Consider the following 22,066-nt stretch of genomic DNA (forward strand, 5'->3'; position numbering starts at 1 on the left):
GCATTATTTAGAATAGCCAAATTATGGAAGCAATTCAAGTGTCCATCAACTGATGAATGGATAAAAAAGATGTGGTATGTGTATACACACACACACACACACACACACACACACACACACACACTGGAATATTACTCAGCCACAAAAACGAATGAAATCTTGCCATTTGCAACAACATGGATGGATCTAGAGAGTATAATGCTAAGTGAAATGTCAGTCAGAAAAAGATAAGTATCATATGATTTCACTCATGTGGAATTTACAAAATGAAACAAAGAAAAAGGCAAACTAAAAAACAGACTCTTAGAGAACAAACTGGTGGTTACTAGAGGGAATGTGGGTGGGGGGATGGGTGAAATAGGTGAAGGGGATTAAGAATTCACTTATGACGATGGGGCGCCTGGGTGGCTCAGTCATTAAGCGTCTGCCTTTGGCTCCGGTCATGATCCCAGGGTCCTGGGATCAAGCCCCGCATTGGGGCTCCCTGCTCAGCGGGAAGCCTGCTTCTCCCTCTCCCACTCCCCCTGCTTGTGTTCCCTCTCTCGCTGTGTCTCTCTCTGTCAAATAAATAAATAAAATCTTTCAAAAAAAAAAAAAAAGAATTCACTTATGAGGAGCACTGACTAATGTACAGAATTACTGAATCACCATGTTGTACATGTGAAATATAACATGGTATGTTACCTATACTGGAATTAAAAAAAAAATAATTTAAGGAAAAGGTTAATTGTGGCTTTGTAGCTGGCATGGTGCACATCTGTCCACATCTCTAGGCACACTAAAACTGCAACCAATGTAATTCACTAAAAGTTCCTGCCAATGTTATGATCTTCACATCAGTAGAAATAACAGATGTAGTCGTGCAAACAAATGCTTAAGATTCCTTCAATTCTCATAAAAAGCAGGTTGGACCACTTGTTGAGGCATTAAATCTCAAGATTCATTTCAGAGGGGAAAAAACCTGCAAATCAAATGCTTACCGTTCCAGTGAATGTGTCTGCCACTCTTGTAAAAGTAAATCTAAAAATTCAAAACAGCGCCTAAAAATTGTAAAGAAAACATATGTAACTCAGTCATTTTTATGTTAGTGAAAATAAAAGCTTTTTGTTCTTTCCACACTACTTTTTAGAACTGGTAAATTTCTTCTAATTATTAGGATTCAAAACATGGAATATAAAATTGGAATCGGCATTGACTGAAAACCCAAGCAAGTAAAAGTAATTAAGCATCTATGGTGATCAGAAACAAAAATCATTCAGACATATAAGAGACAGGATACGAAAGCTCCCCTCAAATCAGAAACTGGAGCTTCATGGCAACATTACGGAAAGGGCCTATCACTGTCATTTGTTTTTATACTATCTCAAATAATGTTAATACGGGATGTACATGAGCAAAAAAGATCAGCGTACTTTATTACAGAATCAGGGAACTGGTCTTTGCACTAATTTCACAGAATGCCTTGTGCAATAAATGTAAAAAAAAAAGTCCTGAAAAACAAAATGCTTTCCTTTCCAAATTTTCCCAAGAAGGTCCTAGGTAGTGCTTAAAATAGATTTTTCTCTAACTACTCCTCTATTTTCCTCTTTGATCTTTCAACATCCTTTCTTGTCAAGCCTTTCCACTTTTGTAATCTTTGTTGGTCTGATTTGTGCACAAAAACAATTCTGGTCTCATCTCCTTTGGATTACATCACCACTTTGGGTTCTACCTCTTTATAACTTTTCAGACGTCCAGGGTGTTTTTCTTTGCGGGAATAAATCTTAATGGTCTTAGGAACTCACTCAAGGAAACAAATCAGAGGGTAATTTTTCTCTAATGACCAGACTTTCATTCCCATGGTCCTCCCAATTCAAAACCTCATAATCCATATAATTAATCACTCAATAAATCTTTAATAAACCCTAACGCTACCCTAGATGCTACAGATAACAGTGGTAACCAAGACATAAACCAGCAAGCAAGCAAGCCAGACAAGGAACAGTTCCCATGTGCCAACAACACAAGGGGGCTCTTCTTAGAAGCACACAGGAGAGCTATTCAACCCAGTCCCAGGGCTGGCACCCGAGCGCGTGTGCGCGCGTGCACGCGTGTGCGGAACGCTGGCTGTGAAGCCGACTTTGACCCACACCCAAACCGTCTCCTCTCTGTCACTCTCCCCACTCCAGCCTCAACCGAGGCCATGTTTATTCCACCTTCTTCCCTGTTCCTCATGTCATTTCCTGGGCTGATTTTTGTCTCTTTCTTTTTTAAAAAATGTGTGCCTTTGTTTATATTTATCTATCTCTTAGTGAATAAAGTCATCTTTGATGCTAATTCTGGTCTTAAATGTGGGTAACAACAATCTGTTTAATCAAAAATACGACCTATAAGCTAGGTTTTATTTTCCATGTTTTAGGCTAACATACAAAGAAGCAGTATCAATACTGGCATTGTTTAACACATCATTATTTAAACACATCAGGTTAGGACTTGTCTCTTTTCTTTACCTACTCCTACTCATCATTCAAAATGCAACTGTTTTCAACTTGTCTATGAAGCATCACAGAAATACATTAGCTGGTTTTAATCACTACTCTCTGAATTTCTAAATTCCCCAATACAGGTGTTATAACTCACTCTTACATTGCTTTGCATTATTGTTTTTAATCTCCCCATCTAAATGATAAACTTCTCAAAGGCAGGGAGACCGTGCAGGCCATTTCTTACTAATTTCTACAAAGTAGAGCTAGGTACAGGCTGAGTACAACAGAGAAAACGCACTGCTTGGGTTACACTGCCCTCTTTGGTTCTCTTTACCTTTCTGAAGGCAGAGGGACTGGATGTCCCTTTTAGTATTAAGACACACTGTTCTGACTGATGCAGACCCTGACTAATGTAAGAACAGCAATCTGAGCCTGTGACTCAGGAAGCGGTGAAGGGGGTGACATTTCTATAGTCACAGTGAACGCAGGTTACCAGTCGTTTAGCACCAGAAGCCAGAACTGTTAAATTCTGTGGATGAACGGTGTTGCCCCAAAATTCGTATGTTGAAGCCCGACCGCCCAACATGATGGTATCTGGACATGAGGCCTTCAGGAGGTAATTATGTTCACATGAGGTCATGAAAATGGGACTCTACTGATGGGGCTGGTGCCCCTCTAAGAACCCCAGAGAGCACGCTCTCCCTGTGTCTCTCTCTGTCATGTGAAGACACAGCGAGAAGGCAGCCACCTGTAAGCGACCCTCATTAGAACTCAACCATGCTGGCACCTCATCTCAGACTTCCAGCCCCAGAACTGTGAAAAAACCAGCACGTTCTGCATGGACAAAAAGAAAAAAAAAGAAAAAAGAAAACCAATTTCTGTTGTTTAAGCCACCCAGTGTATGGTATTTTGTTATGGCGGCCTGAGCTGACTAATACGCTAAACATCCTGTAACATTCTACAACAAAGATCTGTGTCACTACATCAGAGGAACTTGGCCTAACACTCTGGAATGTCTTGGAAAACCTAAAACAATACTGACAATAATAGCAGGAGCAGCAACAAAATCTAATAATGGGTATCATTTATTTAGGTTGCACGAAGTGTCAAACCCCTCTACCCAATGACTGAGCCCTAGGAGCAGCTCTGCCCCAGGGTATTCTCGTTCCGAGCAGGTCAGATGATTAGTCAGTGGGAAGAGGTAATGCTTCAGCTGCAGTCGGCCAGGTTCTGAAGTTCACTACCATCCCTCTCCCCTGCTGACTTCACACTCTCATCTCTAGAAGCAGCAGCGAAACTGGAGGTAAAGGGCAGACCGCATTCCTCAGCGACACACAAGGGAGCCACGCCATTAGAACTTAAGCTTTTTCAGTGGAAGGTGCCAATTCCTTCCTTCCTGGCTTTATAAAGGTGGATGATTCCCCTTTCCTCCTTCATGACTTCCACAGAGCTGTTAATAAGATGGGTAGGGGGCTGCCTCATGCGTGGCAGGCATCCCTACCCAGGCAAACGGGGCGGGACCTATGTGACATGCCAGGAAAGGAGGAAAATTGTGGGCAGCGAATGTAAGCTGGGCTCCAAGGTTGGAGTGAAAGGCTCTTTCACTGGGCTAGGATCAGACAACGAACTCAGGAGGCTGCTGACCAAGCCGGCCGTTAATTTACCCTATGAAGCTCCTGATACGGTCCACTGAGAGGCTTCAACAGTGTCCATAAATCCCCTGAAAATCTACACTATTCTGCGTATTTACATTTTCTTGGGAAGAGGGGCCACAGTTTTTATTAGACTCTCAAGAGTCAAGAACCACAGATTCCAGCTAGAAGAGGCCTTATTCTCGCCTGTGATCTAGGGCAGCTCACCTGGACACAAGACCAGGCAGGGACCTGGGAACACAGACCTAGCTAGCTAACCAGGTGGTATCTCCTGGATAGATCTCCCACAACTGTGCAGCAGAGGCAGGTGCTGGTCAGGATTCAGAAGCCCAGAAATCACTGTCGGAAGACGGAAACAACATAAACCTCCTCCTACCGCCCGTAATATTAAATAGATGCCATTAATTTTTATAACGGTCTTTTTCTTGCATGCAGTTACTGCTTTCATTCAGAGAAGGGTACACCGATGATTTAGGTACAGGGACTGAGAAAAAAATGTACACCCCCCCTTCCATTAACTCACATACATACAGACACATTCTCTGTCTCCCCCCCTTTCTCTCTTGCTCTCTCTCACATACACACACACAAATAGTGCTTGTCCAAATTTATTTTTCAGACTATTTAGATCATGATCCTTCAATCCAAAGGCATTTATTGCAATGATCTTAGATAATTTTAACATTTCAAACGTGAATACTTCCATGGAGGCAAATTTGGAATTTATTTTGGTTTTTAAACCATTCAAAAATAATGAGGAAGCTGTTTAAAAATTTACCTTCTAACTGCGACAGACTTAGAGGTACAGTTGCTTGTTATGACAGGTATTAGCCTAGGGATGTGTGTGTGCTGCAGAGAAGAACAAAAACAGAGGTGAACACTTGAAAATACAAAAATAAAATAAAACTAAGACAGCCACACTTCCTTATTAAACTACCTAAAGCACATATAGATTTAGATTAGAATTTCACTGAGCTTAAGAAGGAAAAAGAATTTCACTGGATACTGCCAAAGGCCATGACAACATTTACAAAGCCTCAACAGACCACCCAATGATACATAAATAAACCTCATGGCAAAACAAACCATTGGCGGGAAGTCTAAACTATCTAGCAGTAGCGATCTAAGTGAGTTCAAAAGGAATCTGCAGACCAATGTGTTCTGATACAGTTTCAATGGGAATGTCCAACAATGGCTTGGATTTAATATTTCAAGTAGGCAGTGCAAATAGCAGGGACTAAAAATAATACAAGTAAGTGACCTGCGATAACCAGCAATATTCTGGAAAGATTTTAGCATCACCAAGTCCCAGTTTCAAGGGCTGCCTCTGGGGAAAAGAGACTTGAAGGTAGGGAGAAGGTGATGTGGAGCATATTCATTTTAAGCTTTTGTGAACTATTAAGTTTTACTGAAAACTTGTACATAAATTACTTGGATAATTATTTAAACTTAAATGAGTGTTTAGAACACTGAAAAGAATCTTTTATTCATTGGCTTAAACACAATTAAATAAAAACTTTAGGTGAATAACAAAGCCACAAGCACAAATATCTAAAATGGAATGAATGGGAATTAAGGAGTAATATCTGGAGACATAAAGACTGGGTATAAACCCAGAAGCAGATGCAGATGCTCAAATATTTAAAGCCAATGATGAGTAAATCAGCAGGCATACACCATATCCATAATTCACATTATGGAATGTAAAAAGCTCACATAGGATATAATTAAGGAGGGGGAGAGGCTGATTTATATCTACAATATGATTCCAACTATTTATAATCATGTTAATGAAAAATGCCTCTCGGGGCGCCTGAGTGGCTCAGTTGGTTAAGCATCTGCTTTAGGCTAGGGTCATGATCCCAGGGTTCTGGGATCGAGCCCCACGTCAGGCTCCCTGCTTAGTGGGGAGCCTGCTTCTCCCTCTCCTCCCCGCTCTTGCTCTCTCTCACGATCTCTGTCGTTGCCTCTCTTTCTCTAATAAATAAATAAAATCTTAAAAAAAAAAAAAAAGAAAAATGCCTCTAATATTGCTTATCAACCACCAATGTTTACCACTTGCTTATTCTAGGTATGGCCCCAAAATATACTTACCCGAATGATTAACCTAACAGCTACAACACCGGATGTGGCCATAATTTTGGCACTATTTGGAATTAAATTAAAGATAGTTGGCATAATGGCTTCAGCTCCATGGTCAAACTTATTTCCCAGAACTGATGACAGATGCCTACAATAAGAAATGAAAACTGTACTATAGTTGTATTTCTTGCAAACAGTGAAGCATATAAACCTCTTAACATCGCAGGGCTTTCATTTAAAGTTATCGAGAGATAAAAAGCAAGATACTTTCAAAATATTTCCAATGTGCACACAGTGCACTTGGCAAATAGCCAATGGCCCATGAGTTTGTTCCTTTTATTTCTTTAAATAAATCATTTCCAACTAATTAGTCTTAAAATAGCAAAAGACAAACTGATCATACCCTAATAAAATATAAATATGAAAAAGCTCCCTCACCCTTTTTTTCCTTTTGCCCCATTAAAAACCTTTAACACATAATATAAATGCTTCCATATCTTATACTTTCTCAACAGCTGCAGCGTCTCCTTCCTGTAGCTGCTTTGATATTCAGACACACTTTCTAACACAGAAGTTCCAGCTTCAAACACGGATAACAGGTTTAGCTAGGGTAAAATTTCACTGTAGTATATGCCTTTGACTTTAACTTTATAGCTACAGTGCACTTCTGGAAACAAACAAAAATTCTGATAATCATGCTACATCCTGCCAGCAAAATCAATGAAAAAGCTGAGAAACACAAGTTTGTAAAATTTCTTCTTTCTGTGTTATTAATAATAACTGCTTCAAGTTTAAAATAGAGGCTTCAGAGCTAAGTCACTGAATAAAACTGAAAACCTGTCACTCTTTCCGTCACTGGGCAGGAAGCACTGTAATAGTATAAAAGTACCAACAGAAGCATAAATGGAACAGGTCCCAGAGACTAGTCAGAAGGTACATTAAAGAGACCTGCTGGGCATATTCAATGGACCATCTCAGAAGCGCTGCGACGAGGCTATTTTAGGATGTGTGAGAATCTGAAGCGTGGTAGTCCTTACCCCAACGTGATACAAGCCTCCCGCACTACCTGAGACCGCAGGTCCTTAGCAGATAGTTTAAAGGCTCCATCCAAAAGACGCAAATGTTGAAAGAAGTTATCATACTCAGCAGCACCAGCCAAAAGTAAAGATCTTATCTTTTTTAGCTGATGGGATAGAGAAAATTCAGAGATACACAAAACAATTCTTAAAACAGTATATACAAAACAACAGAAGCCATCAAATATGAGAGATCAACATCAAAGTTAACTGGTATCAGAAGTTCTCCCAAAAGAATTCAGCCCATTCAGTATCAGCTACCGTACTGCATAAATCTACATATCACAAATAAGAACAAATTATTTTTATATGCAGTATCTTACAATTCTACAAAACGTATTTCTTAATTGGAAAACATTTTAGTGTATTTATAGAGTCTGTGCTAACGATAAAACACCAAAGCCTTCATTTTAACTCCTCCCCTAAAGCTTACCTTCCCCAACAACTGACTCCAACTGCCATTCGTTTAGTGAATCAAAGGAAGAAGCAATCCTCTAGTCTTTTATATACTATCCTCCACTGTATCATTATTAAAAGACTAGTCTGAGTTTGAATGGAATACAGCGGTAACTTAATCGCCTCACTTCCTGCCAGCCGATCACTGGAAAATAGCTTTCCGCAGATAAGACACACCCTCGTTTTAATGTTCACCCCACTTTCATTCATGCACTTTTTTAAATAGAAGGGACAGAATTTTCCAGCAAGTGATATGAAGAAAGAAAGGAAGAGAGGGACACATACTGAAAATGCCACTCAGGAAAGTCGACTTACTGGCCAACAATCACAATTAAATGTTGACTAAGGCAAGAGTGGAGGCCGTCTCCAGATGCTCCACGTTAGGTCTTTGTTAAAAGTACAGGACATACATAAGGGCACAGGTTGGCATGTTTTAGAAATAGAAATAGAAGTGAGGTACTCTACTAAAAGGGTTAAGTGTAAATATGGTAATTTATATTTAAAATACTTACTACTTAAAATTCATCAGAGCTATACCCCAATTGCATAATTAAGTATTTAGAACATTTAAATAAATCCAATGAAAATGTAATCACATGAAGTCAATGGCTTACAGCATTTACTCTTTGCTCCCAATCATGCTTGTCGTCAGATAATATTTCCCTAATCTTGTTTATGGATTCCTCAAGGTCTCGGCTGGAATAAATCTGTAAGCAAAATTAATTTACAACCAATATAAGAAAATTTACAGAATAAACAAAGATTAGTTTTTAATTACACGAAGTCAAGAGCTTTAAGTACAGTTTTTAAAAAATTCAGTTTTCAGAAGGACCTATGAGATAACACCTAGACAGATTTGCCTTAGATTGAGCTTCTTTCCCAATGTGAATATATACCCACTAGATTCGATGCCAAGTATGGATAACCATGCTTCAAACACAGCTTTACTATAAACTTAATGGATGATTTCATGTACAGAAGAGAAAGAAGCCAGCTGGGGAATGATCAGTGATGCTCAGGTCATTTATTATTCGTAGTATTATTTATAACACCACACTCTCTTCAAATCTACTTTCTCATTTATGCTCACATCTTACTAGTAAGACAGGTAGGGGAATAATCAGCCAAGAACGATGCAAGCTGGGAAGGTCAAGGACTTAAGGATGAGCCTGAGCCTACAATGCCAGCTACCTGATTTATACACATAGGGCAACCGAGCAGCAGGTAACAAGTGATCACAGGGACATTAGTGCTATAGGAATCCGGAGCACCACATTCGATGTAGGCTGAGGAAAAGTGTTATTAGCCCCCAGTCAACTTTGGACAACACTGAGGCACAAAGCAGGTAAAATGTGTGTACCCCAACCTCACAAGCAATCTCTGCTTTGTCTATTAGGTACTTAAGTGAAGCATCAAGACGGCATTAACTTGAGCTTTTATCAATCCATTCTTTATAGCTTTTCAGACACCCAGTTCCTTGAAATTTACAACTTGTCCGAAAAAAAGATAGTCCCTAAATAAGCATGCTTCTTTGTTCTCACACCTAATCTAATCATTGCATTTTCTCATTTACCTGACCTAACCCACAGATTTATTATTAGAGCAAGCAAGCAACTTCTCTCCAATTCTTACTTTGGGTCTTGACTTTTGCTCTTCATTTCAGCTGTCTCCTGTAGTCCTGAGAGTTAAAATTACCTCACCTAGGAAGGGACTTTACATATCACCTATTTGAAAACTGAAATTTGAAGAGTCAGTCTTATCTGTTTTTAATCAAACTCAAATATCCTCACTCACCTGCACTACAGGTACATCATCAAATGCTTTAATAAAGTCCTCTTCATCAACAGCACCAGCTCCTTCTTTTGCAGCTTTAAATAAGATTAATTTTTAAAATGTGAACAATGCGCAGAGGGGTAGTCTGAATAAACACAATCACCATTACATTTTGGAAGATTTGTAACTATTTTTCTAAAGGCTTAATAAAAATTTAGAGTGCTGTGGAACTGACAAACATTACTAACTTTTAATATCAAGATGAAATGTAGTAATTCTACAATACTATATACATTAGTGTAAAGTCACTTAAAGAGACTACTGGCTAAGGAGGACATTTAGCCTTTAAAGGATATAGACAGTTTATACTGTAGTCATGTCTCAATCTTTTGAAAGCTTCCTAATAAACAGATACAGAACAAAAAATTTAATTTTTCAGGGAATAAATTAGGTTGTATTATTGTTAGGCATCTAGCATAACAAATTTGTGAAATATTCAAATAAGTTCTAAAGAATTTAACAGTTTCACTTCAACTTTGTATTAGTCTCAAAACATTTCCATTTCCTTGAATGCATGATAACTCAATTTTTCACTTACACATCAGGTGCAACTTTCCCTCATAAAGGTGTTATAAGATGCTCTGTATACTTGAAAGTTGATTGCTGTCATTGGGGAGAGAGTTTTTTCTTTTGCTAACATGAACTCTACTTCACACATGAAAATTGTGTGACATTTTATCAGACCTTTTTTTTTTCCCCCCGGAATAAAGGTTTCAAAATTGGAGTCTGTGGTCATCTTGCAACCCTCATTAATGATTTACACTGATTAGTTTGAGTGCTTTCCCTGAGTTTTCTCGCAGACAAGTTATTCGATGTTTGGGGTCCCCATGGACAACATAGGGCTTTAAAGATGACTCTGGGAGCAATAAATGTGTGTCCTCACTTTTGATGAAGATTCCTCACACTGAGTTCACAAGCTAACTATGGACAGCGGACAGTAACGTCACACTGTGATGTGGTGCTCAGTGCCTGTTTTGGTGAAAAGACTGGATCCCCCCGAGCAGACAGGTCCTGAGCGCCGCCCCGGGGAAGTGCCACACCACGTACCCACATACTAAAAGGGACTCAGAAACCAACCATGGTCCATGGGCCCCAGAATTAGACAAGGAGGAGTCAGTAAGCAAATTCATGACTATGTTGTTAAACAAAACGGGAAAAAAAGGATGAGAGCAGGGCTGAGCTCTCTACATAATCTAGAGTTGGGACTTCTGGAAGGGATGTATGGGTGAGGGGCAGGAAAGAAAAAAAAAAAGTGGTCTGATGATACACAGAAATTTTCTAAGCCTTGTTTGTGGAACTGATACGTCCCAAGCATAGATTTTTTTAAATAAAAGATTAGAAGGTTTTTCAGTCATAAAGAGGAATGAAGTACTAATACATGCTACAACACAAATGAACCGCAAAAACACTACGCTAAGTGAAAGAAGCCAGACACAAAAGATCACATATTACATGACTCCATTTCTATGAAATACCTAGAATGGGCAAATGACTGCTGATTGCCAGGGGCTGGAGGATGGAAGAGATGGGGAGCAACTGTTTAAAGGGTCCGGGGCTTCCTTTTGGGAGTAGAGAAGCTCTTCTGGAATTAGACAGAGGTGATAGTTGCACAACACTGGGAATATACTAAATGCAACTGGATTGTGACCTTTAAAATGGTTAACTTGGTGTTTTGCGGATTTACACCGATTTACAAAAATTTTTTTAATGCATAAAAAAAATTTAAAAAATAGAAAGGACTAAGAATACCAATAAATGCACAGCTTTTCCTTCTGCCATCCATGGTGTGAATATCCCTGTCAACCATGAGCACAGCTCTTCTAACATGGACAGAGAAGCTGGTAGCAGAGGTGCTGCGGGGACACCGAGCTGACTGAGGAAGACCCCAACAGTCTAGGACCAGTGCAGAAAGCCAGAAAGACCACCAGAAGGAGACAGCATTCTAAAGTCAATCCTTACCCCAGTTTTAACTTAGCTCATCTGCCAAGTTCAAAAGCCCAATGCTAACAATCAGAACAGTTCTAAAAACAGTGGCTACACAATTTGAAGTAAAAAGAAATTTGCATGTCAACTTAAAATGTGACAGCAAAATGCAAGTTGTATATAATAAGGACTCAAACTGTCTAAATTGGGGGGTGGCAGAGGAGGGATTTAGAAGACATCTTTGTAAGTCAATGTTCAAAGCTTTGGGGAGCTCATCTCTACCATTTACTTAGGCCAACGTCCATACACTGGTCTCACAAGGAATAACGCTACTTAAAGGAACAAAATACATTTTAAGGACAGAAGGCACACCATCTGACTTCTGAATAGTCTCAGTGTTGCTTAAGTAGAAGTTGGCAAAAAAAAAAAAAAAAAAAAAAAGGCCTCATGGTAATTTCAGGCATTGCTGGAGCCCCATAACTGAATAAAGCCACAGGGCACACTCGAGCTCTGTCCCCGAGCTCTAGCTTGCCTCTGCGCTAGCCATATTCTCCCACGGGCTCCCCCATACCAGAACATGGGCAACACAGCAGCTCAAATTTCTACCCTATCAGCTATCAGTATGGACAGCACAGTACTAACTTAAAAAACAGCAAGCAGAAATTTATTGCCAACGGAATCACTTCACTCCTGAAGGACACAGAAGGCAAGCACATGCACATCTGGTTTTAAACATTGGCAGAGCCAACCCCAGAGCACCCTGAGGGTGTTGGTCTTACCTGAAGACTTGGATCCGAGAGTGGATGACCCAAGCCGGCGGGTGGTCCCCATTCCAACGTTTCTCCGTGAGCTGGGCGGAGCTTTGGATGATGTAGAACTAGCAGAGGAAGGTCTATTACCATCCACAGAATCTTCATCATCAAAATTTTTATCTGAAGAGTAAGCAGAGAAATCACTGTTTAAAAAAAAAAAGAAAGAAAGAAAGGTACTTTTCCACCCGAATGTAAAACAACAAACTAGCCTTAGAGAGATGAATGGTGTGCCTACTCTTGGGATCTGAAGTGCCAGTCCAGGGTCTAGAAAGGTCTTAGGTAAGTCCAGAATGCAGATACAAACATCATGTTTGCTTTCACATATCTAGAATGCTCTCCTGCTCCAATTTTGGAAAACAGAAAAATAAAGAAGAAAACAATCTCTTATAAAAACCACCACCTAAAAACAGTTACTTTAACATTCTGGCATATTTCTGACCATTCTTGCATGCATTTTTTTTTTAAAGATTTTATTTTATTTATTTGAGAGAGAGAGAGAGAGAGCACAAGAGGGGGTAGGGTCAGAGGGAGAAGCAGACTCCCCGCCGAGCAGGGAGCCCGACTCGGGACTCGATCCCAGGACTCTGGGACCATGACCCGAGCCAAAGGCAGTCACTTAACCAACTGAGCCACCCAGGCACCCCTGATGCATTTTTCAGTAACAGCTGACACTAGGCTACTTATCATTTGGTATTTTGCTTATTTCAAATATGTGCGTTTTTCCATCTGATGAAATATGCTTCATAAAGACCATTTTAATGGTTGCTTGGTACTCTGTAATGAAAAAAATGCCACAACTGAAACTCTCTTGTTGTTAGGCATTTGGGGTCATTCTAATATGTCACCATTAGAAATAACATTGCAACAAACACCTTCCTACTTGTGCTTTTGTTTAAATTTCTAACAATTTTCAGAAAGAAAAAAAAAAAAAAACCTTAGAAGTCATACCTGCTGGGTCCAAAAGTATAAGTTTTTAGTATACACTGCCAAACTTATTTTCAGAAAGGTGAGGTATTTTTTTTCCTGGAAGTTCAAAGGAGTGCCTGTGTTGTCACACCCTTGCCAACACTAAATCCTATCATTTTTATTTTTATTTATTTTTTAATAGTTAGCCAACTTATAGTACTATCATTTTTAAATGTCAGTCAATTTGACAGGTGAAAAAAATGCTTCCTCCTCAATGTTTCGTTTCTCTTTTAGTGGAGTTGAGCATTGTTTCGTCAGCTCATTAACTTCTAAATGTTCTAAGCATCAGTGGATCCAAGGAATATTTCTCAGGTTGCTTTAAAATTAAAAAGAAAAAACATCTTTGGGCTTTTAAAAATCAACGTATTTAGCAACAACATTTGGATGACACAGAATTAAAGCCATCATGGTGCACTGTACAGGGCAGCATGGGCTTACGCGGCATCTGGGAGGCATTTAGGAGGCTGAACAAAGAACCTAAGAGTAATTAAGGAAAAAAGAAAAAAGAAAAGAAAACAAACATCTGTATCTGGCAATATTCATGATTTCTGAATAAGAGCGCTAGATCTTTACCAATACATCTAAAGTAAGTAACTGTTGACCAGAAAACACAAAGAGCAGCCTGTTTCCTTGATCTGGTCGCTTCTTGGCTCAGCTTTCAACAGCCAAGTCTCGTGTCTACTCAGGAGCCTACTGTTCCTCACAACTATCAACAATCCACTTCAAAATACGTCGCTTCTTCTATCCAACACTGGTGGGGGTACGACCCATCCTTCTACATGCATATCCCTATGCAAATTAGCTTCCTCCAAACATGCCTTTACAGTTCCCAGATTTCCCAGATCAAGCAATCCTCTTTCACAGATGGTTCTTTCAATCCACACGTCAATTTCGCAGAAGTTCGACGGTCTCTTAGCATAGACTTCCCATGTGTATTCAAAAGGTGATTCTTGAACTGCAAGCACATTAACGAGCCCTTCCCAAGGGTAAAAGTGCATCTGATGTAAAGGACAAGGACAACACAAAGGAAATGCCACCCACTGAGCACTACCAGTATTAGCAGTGACAAGGACTACTCTCAGCCCATCTGCCCTCAGGGGAGCTCTAATCATTATTCTTGTCAGAACAGTAACAGTTCCAGTCTGTGGGAAAGCAGCATAATGAACAGGGGACGTGAGAACACTATTATGCTTCACTCAGAAATTCATGTTAAGTCTGTTCAGTTTTTCTATCATGGGAAGGCACACCATGGAGAACTGCATTCACTTAGTGAGGATTATCTTCAATGGGCCAATGTCACCGGATTTCCTAGGGTTTCTACTGGAGCAAGGACCAGCCAGACTCAACCACTTTCAGCAAACAGCTAGAAACCAGAGTCTATAAAACAACTCTTTCAGATGGGACAACAGACAGTGCAGAACTGTGAGCCCCGAGAGAGAGACAAGGTGAGCTATACAGTCACCCAACTTCCTGCCTGGACACAATTTCCAGGCCACCAAATACTGGAAAGGGGACCCCAAATCGAACCTGGAAGCCTTGCTAAGTTGAGAAAATGAAGATCATCAGTCTTCAAGGAGGCAGAGGGGGCTGGAAGGTACAGGCGGAGTGCTGAGAAAGGGAAGCTACACAGAAAGAGCAAGAGAGCTCTAGAAATGCACTGAGTTGCAGGCTGTGCAAGCAGGAGTGAAAATTCCACACACAAGGCAGGGTGAAAAACGACCAGTAAGCTACAAACTGAGCAATCTCCAATGTCTGCACAAAGCAGGAAGGTGTTCGAGCACCAGAGCAGAATGTTCTTGGAGACTCACCCATGGCATTCCCTGAGAGCCTGAGAGGGCAGGCCTTAGTAGGAGGGCTGAACTATTTTCTGGAGGGAAGGCTACACTAAGCCTGCCCTATCAGTGGTTCAAAACAGGCCTCCAGCGGTTAGACAGACCGGCAGGTAACTTAAGGTTCTGCCAAAGCAAAGCATTAACAATCTTTAAGGAACGCTGGGCTCCCTGCTCGGCGGGGAGCCTGACCTCTCCCCCTCCCACCCTCCACTCATGCTTTCTCTCTCAAATAAATAAATAAAATCTTTTCTTAAAAAAGATTCAGTTATTTTCATGTGGCCTCTGACCTCTGTCTAATAAAGTAATAAATTACTTTCTAATAAAGAAAGTAATTCGGGGCACCTGGGTGGTTCTGTCGGTTGAGCGTCCGACTCTTGGTTTCGGCTCAGGTCAGGATCTCAGGGTCGTGGGATTGAGCCCCGCGTCAGGCTCCGCACTCAATGCAGAGTCTGCTTGGGATTTTCTCTCTCCCCTCTCCTTCTGCCCCTCCCCCTGTTCATACACATGCTTGCGCACAAACTCTCTCTCTCTAAAGTAAATAAATAAATCTTTCAAAAAAAAGAGAGAGATAAAGAAAGTAATTCATATGTCCTATTGGAATTAGAAATCCAGGGGAAAGGAAAAAGAATGTTATTTGTTTTCCAGATTAGCAGTTGGACACACTGCTTTTTTTTTCCCCCCCACACTGCTTTACATTTAAAGATACTTCACCGGAAAAGGTGTCTGGAGGGATAAAAGCCAACTGAGCCTTGAAAACTAACACGAAGTAAGTTTGTTCTATGTTTACCAGCTTTCTGAATACCCGGAAAAAAATCAAATTAAAAAGGAGGTTAGGCCCTCTGAAAAGTACCCAATTTCAATCAACTAGGAAATTCTCTTACATAGAATGTGTTATTCCTTCACTGGAGAGAGAAGCTGTATTTGCTGTGGTTAGAGTGGATCCACTCTAGATGCAGCCCCGAAGGAGAAGCCTCCAAGTCCCAGGTTCCAATAGATTTCTGTGTTTCTCAACTAAGCAATCCATACTGAACTCTACTCGTCACTGAAATCCTATTTTCTTTAGGGTTTTCAGCTAAGCAGACAAATGTTAGGCTATATCCTCTTTTTCTAGACCTTTAAGACAAAAATGTGTGAAAATGAGTATTTTTAGCTATGCTTGCTTGTGCCATTAACATTAGTTTAAAATTTTTCACACTGCAGAACATCTGTCACACAGAAAATGGTCGTACAGAAGGGTAAGTTTTCCCTGAGCCCAAAGGAATAACTGATTCTATCTCAAGCCACCACCACAAAGACCATCATCCGAGAGTCACTACTCTCATTTGACAGTCTTGGGTAGAAACCTGGGCCTTCAGGTCCTAGTCTTTTAATCCTTTTAAATCACCTGGGCTCCCTTCCCCCTTTTACAGCACTGGGACAAGACATTTTTAAATGACTCATGAAGTTTCTACAGAGCAACACTGTGATCTTCGTCCAACTCTCCATCACCTCATTCCTGGTAACCCCGTAAGTAGGCACGGTGGAGTGAAAGCAGCAAATAGCATGCTGGAAAGGGCTACGGGTACAAAAGAGATTTTCAAACACAGAAGAGACAAGACCCTTTGAAGAAACAAAAGGCCAGAGAACACAGTCATCCGTGGACCTAAAAGCAAACCAGCAGAATTCTAAGCAAGTCTGTGAACGTGTCTTGCACAAGTCTTGAACTGTGGACAAGGTGCTGGGTGGAGGCTAGAGAGTGACCGTGGCCGGCCCAGAGGGCAGAAGCAGTCCATCAGCCTCACCTGACTCAGGCCCTGAAATCCCTGAGCAAGCCCTCCCAGGGCCCCAGCTGCCTCAGAACTAAACTTTAACCAAGCCAGATAGGGAAAGATATAAAGCGACAAGCCACAGACACATTCTATGGGTCAAAAATGATCAGAGGGGTGCCTGGGTGGCTCAGTCGGTTACATGTCTGACTCTTGGATTTGGCTCAGGCGGTGATCTAATGGGTTGTGAGATCGAGCCCCACGTTGGACTTGGTGCTCAGCGGGGGGGGTCCGCTTGAAGATTCTCCCCCTTTGCCCCTCCCCTCACTCACACACACATTCTCTCTCAAATAAATAAGTCTTTTTAAAAAAAAAAAAAGATCAGAAAGACCACTCTATATACCACCGTGACTATAGGTTTGGGTCCAGGGGTGGTGGAGAAACAGATCAGTCTAAAGACAAGCCTTCAAGTTCAGTGTCTAGAACCTGGAATTATGAGACTTGGATTGCACTGTCCATTTAGCAAATGTATATACTCATCCATGAGAACAAACAAAATGTCACAGAAACTAAGAAATGTCTGTTCCATTGTCCATCTGCCAGGAAGGCGAGAACCTAAACCACAAAGCTTTTCCTCTCTTTCCTCCTAAGGCAGGCTTTGACTAGTGAAGTCCAATGGGGAGGAAATGTCTCATTTTCTAAAGCAAAGACAACTAACTCTCTGTTTCACTGCACTAGGGTCATTTTGTGGAAGCTGATATTCCTGACAGGCTTGTAGATTCACCCACTCCCCTGTTACAGAAATTCTCCTCCAAGGGAGTAAGGAATGTGGCAGCTTAGTAACTAGAATATAATTAGCATTCCCCAAAGAGGCTGCACAGAGACATGATAATAAGCCCAAAGGCTGGCTGCTTTTATAAATATCCCCAAATTTCTTCTTTCTTGATTGTTCACAGATCCAAAGCTTTGCTTTCTGCAGTCTTGCCCGATGTGCCCAACGTATTCCTATGTTACTCTTGAAAACACTAGTCTACTGCTGGGTGCCCCTCTGAGTTCTTGCCCAGCTCCATCCAAAAAGAGCCAACCATGCCCTTCTCCGTGCTACATGGCCAGAAGTGTGTCTTTCACCCCATCTCACCCTGTAACTGCGTGCCAGACCCTGTGCTTGGTGCTCTGCATATTCTCATCAAATCCTCCTGACAACTCTACTCTTAAAGGTGAAAAAAACTTAACACATCCAGGTATAATACCCAGGGCCCAAAGTCATGAGGCTAACTAGAAGGTGGAAGAAGCCAAGATTCAAGTCCATATCTGTCCAACTCAAGATCCTCCAATCTGAGTCACGATAATTAAAAAGAAAAAAGCAATCTGCATAAACTGGCCACTTACTATGTGCTGAGCACTGTGTTAAGGGCTTTCTGTGCATTATTTTATTTATTTCTTATAACAGATGTTTGCTTAAGAAAACTATTTACTTAAGGTAATTAACACAGAATCATTAATATCACTTACAAACATACACATAAAAATCCTCAACAAAATACTAGGCAAACCAAATCCAGCAACATATACAAAGAATTATCATCATGGCCAAGTGCGACTTATCCCAGGAATGTAATGTTGGTTTAATTACAAAAATCAATTAATTTAATACATTGTATTAATGGAATAAAAGACAAAACAACATGCTCAATAGATGCAGCAAAGTATTTGACAATAACCAAAACAAAATCATGCTAAAAACACAATAGAGATTAGAAGGGAACTCACAAAAAACACACTATTAACATCCTATCTAATGGTGAGAGACTAGATGCTTTACCCCTAAGATCAGGAATAAGACAAGATGCCTGCTCTTGCCATTTTTATTCAACGCTATCCTAGAGGTTCTAGCCGATGCGATTAGTAAAGAAAGAAAAAAAACCCATCAAGATCAGATAGGAAGAACTGAAACTGTCTATTCACAGATGCATAATCTAATATGTAGAAAGTCTAAACATTAAAAAACTATTAGAACTAATAAATAAGCTCAGCAAGGTAACCTGATATAAGACCGACACAGAAAAATCAATTGTATTTCTATACATCACCAATGAACGATCCAAAAATTTAATTAAGAAAACAATTCAATTGACAACAGCATTAAGAAGACATGTATGCTGAAAACTACACAACACTGTTAAGAGAAATTAAAGAGCTAATAAATGAAAAGACATCCCATGTTCATGGATCTGAACACTTATAAAAAGTTACTTTGCTCGTTATCCAAACTACAGTTCTTGCCCATTTGTCCTCAATAGCTTTTAATTTTAAGTGAAGTTGGATGGTGCCTAGAGGGGCATAGAAATGCAAGCCACACCGTCTGAACTGGGTAGCAGGGCAAAAGACTGCTTTCCTTCTAAGTTTCTACATTCTTCCTCCTTCAAAATATGGTGAGTGGTAGGTGTATCCCCCCACCAAGTCTAGTTGATATGAATCAGCGTCAAATAGGATCAGTCCTTTAATAACGCTCCGTGAAAAACACCCTTCACACTATCCATATCCTGAACCAGAAGTTCCATTCCTCTCCACTATTAATAAAACGAAGAAATGCTTTTGTCAGGGCACGAGGGATAGAATAAGCTTTAGCCTGGCTGGAAACGTTGGCATATTTCACAGTATAAAATGGAAATGGCATAATGGAAGCTCGAGAGGCGCTAACAAGGGCTACTGCTACCCCTGTGGCGCCGGTAATCCACTCTACCACAGAAAAGGCGAACCTGAAACACCATCAAGCATCACAGCGAGGGATCACTTTCCACTCTTTCAGCCAAGAACTTGCTGCCAGGAAGCTTGGGGGGGGGGGGGGGGCGCGCGCATTTAAGACTATCTCAGCCATGACACCCTTAGTGCAGATAAAACGAGAAGAGACAGGATAAAGAGGCAAAAATTCGTTTAGGTTTACTCATCCTTTACAAAGGGAGCTAAAAGGGCAAAAACTGGGGAGAAGACAGGCAAAGACAACACCATCGGAAACTGGAGAGGGGAAGAGAATGTAAGGAGGTCGTGAGGCAGACCTCCACCGAGACCTGCTTCTTAGAGGCCCTGGTGGGAGCGCAATGTTCACATCGGGTAAGAAGTGGTAAGTGCCTTCTGCAGGTGCAGATCAAGGCTCATTCCTTCTTTCAGACCGAAAGGGTTCTGGCTGCTGCTCTCTGGTTTCTGAGCAGGTAACAATGAGCAGGCTCAGGAGAGATGTAGGTACGTATGGACAACAGAGGATGATTTTGTGGCAGAGGAAAGACAGAGCTGGCAGTGAGCCTGCCCAAAGGCGGGGCCATCAGTCACAGGCCTGCCCTGTCACATTAAGACTAACCTCAAGGTTTAAAAAGAAAATGGAAATACACTCTGTTTTCCGATCTGTGGAAAAGAAGGGATAATAGTTAGTGCCCACCTAGAGCATCCAAAGTGTTGCCTGCTCAGCCTCAACCCCGTCTTGCACTGACAGCAAAGAGCAAGTCTTGGGTGACCACCCTTCTCTCGCTCCCCCTCAGAGTGACCTCACCCCTGCCTCGGGGAATGGGCAAACCCAGGCCTGGCCAAAGCTTCAGGACTCGAACCGGGCCACCGCAGTAATTAATTCTGGAGCCTCTCTCTTCTGAACTTGGGGCTGTGTAGATGCAAGCCCAGAAGTGCGGGAGCCAACAACATGGAGGCACCTGTCTAAGCATGAAGCAAACGGGAAGGAAGCAGAGCAAGAGGTGGAGAGAGAGCAGGGAGGGCAACACCAAGCTGGCGCCTCAGAGACCGCAGGGAAGCCTCCCCAACACCCAGTCACAGGAGCCAGTTGATTTCCCTTTTCCCACGCACAGTGGGGCTTGTTTCCCTGTACTTGCAACCCAGAGAATCTCTGTGCCAGATGAAAGGATCTCCTGCAGATTACACGATATACGTGAAGACAGAAAAACCACAGGCCCACAGCCGATGGCAACTATGTACACCGTCACTGTTTGTGTTATGCTGTCAGTACAAAAAGCCAGCCCTTCAAAAATATGTGGATGGAGCTGAAGAATCAGGAAGAGATTTGGGTTTTTTTAGTTATGTATTTACTTAAGGAATCTCTACAGCCAATGTGGGGCTCGAACTCACAAGCCCTGAGATCAAGAGCTGCATGCTCTTCCAACTAAGCCAGCCAGGCACCCCAGGAGTAGCTGTGTTTTTTGTTTTGTTTTGTTTTAAGATTTATTTATTTATTTGAGAGAGAGAGAGAGAAACTGAGAGAGTGTGTGTGAGCGGGGGAAGGGGCAGAAGCAGACCGAGAGAGAACCTCAAGCAGACTCCCTACTGAGTGTGAAGCTTGACGCACGTTTGACCACACAACCGACGAGAACCACGACCCGAGCCAAATCCGAGTCAGACGCCTGACCAACTCAGGCTCCCCCAGGAGTAGATATTTTTAAAATGCTCTTAAGAGGCATACAAAAATTCAGGTTATACAGCAGAAAAAAACCGTATGGGCATTTTTGAGAAAGGGAAGGCCCGGTCAAACCACCTTCCCTAGAGCTGTCTCTAAAAGCAAAGGATCCAGCTGCCCACTTGTCAAGATGCCTCGGGGATGGTCTCAACAACAGTTTTCTCAGGTGTGAGAAATTTCTCAGAAAAGAAATTAGGCATTTATAAGGAAGAGAAAAGAGAGGTAAATTAGGGATATGCCTCTGCTAAGCGGTAACAATTTTTAAAACCTGCCTCTCTGTAACTTAGAAGTTCAAGTCCAGGGCACAGGGTCAGCTGAGAGGTGGTTTGGTCTCAAAGTAGTCCCTCTGTCCCTTCTAGACTAAACCTGGATGGATGCCCAGAAGCATCAGTCTCCTCTCACTGGGGGCCACCGGAGTGGATGCCTATTCTGAACACAAAGAACACAGCACATGCACTCTCCTTCCTTCGCCTCTTCAGCAGCTATTTATCAAGCACGACTGTGTGCCAGGTACTCTGCTGGGAGCTGAAATGCAGGCAGACAAGTCATGGTTCTCACTCTATAGAGCTCACAGCCCAACACAGGGAACAGACATATACAACCAGCAGCTGTTATGATTCAGTGTGATATTTTGCTAAAGGAACACACAGGATATTCAAACGAATAGAGAACAGGAGTAAGTAGAACAGGGCCAAATAAATTCAGAAAGGATCTACTGTGCCCGCCTACAAACCCTCCGACATGACTCACTCTATTACTTGTGTCCAGTAT

At 41.5% G+C, this 22,066-nt stretch overlaps 1 protein-coding gene across 23 annotated transcripts in view; it reads right to left on the bottom strand.

The window, feature by feature from the left end:
• Window positions 1–22,066, bottom strand: part of CLASP1 (cytoplasmic linker associated protein 1) — a 262,250-nt gene that overhangs the window by 109,525 nt on the left and 130,659 nt on the right. For all 23 annotated transcript variants that reach the window (XM_032412342.1, XM_032412275.1, XM_032412268.1 and 20 more), the window contains 7 exons: window positions 12,267–12,419; window positions 9,526–9,599; window positions 8,346–8,438; window positions 7,237–7,382; window positions 6,212–6,347; window positions 4,896–4,966; window positions 981–1,040 (listed from right to left, as the gene is read on the bottom strand). In XM_032412342.1, the coding sequence (XP_032268233.1) occupies window positions 981–1,040; window positions 4,896–4,966; window positions 6,212–6,347; window positions 7,237–7,382; window positions 8,346–8,438; window positions 9,526–9,599; window positions 12,267–12,419 (733 nt within the window). The remainder of the gene's footprint in view (window positions 1–980; window positions 1,041–4,895; window positions 4,967–6,211; window positions 6,348–7,236; window positions 7,383–8,345; window positions 8,439–9,525; window positions 9,600–12,266; window positions 12,420–22,066) is intronic.

The sequence above is a fragment of the Phoca vitulina genome, unplaced genomic scaffold, assembly GCF_004348235.1.
Source record: "Phoca vitulina isolate PV1807 unplaced genomic scaffold, GSC_HSeal_1.0 scaffold1, whole genome shotgun sequence".
Classification (NCBI taxonomy): domain Eukaryota; kingdom Metazoa; phylum Chordata; class Mammalia; order Carnivora; family Phocidae; genus Phoca; species Phoca vitulina.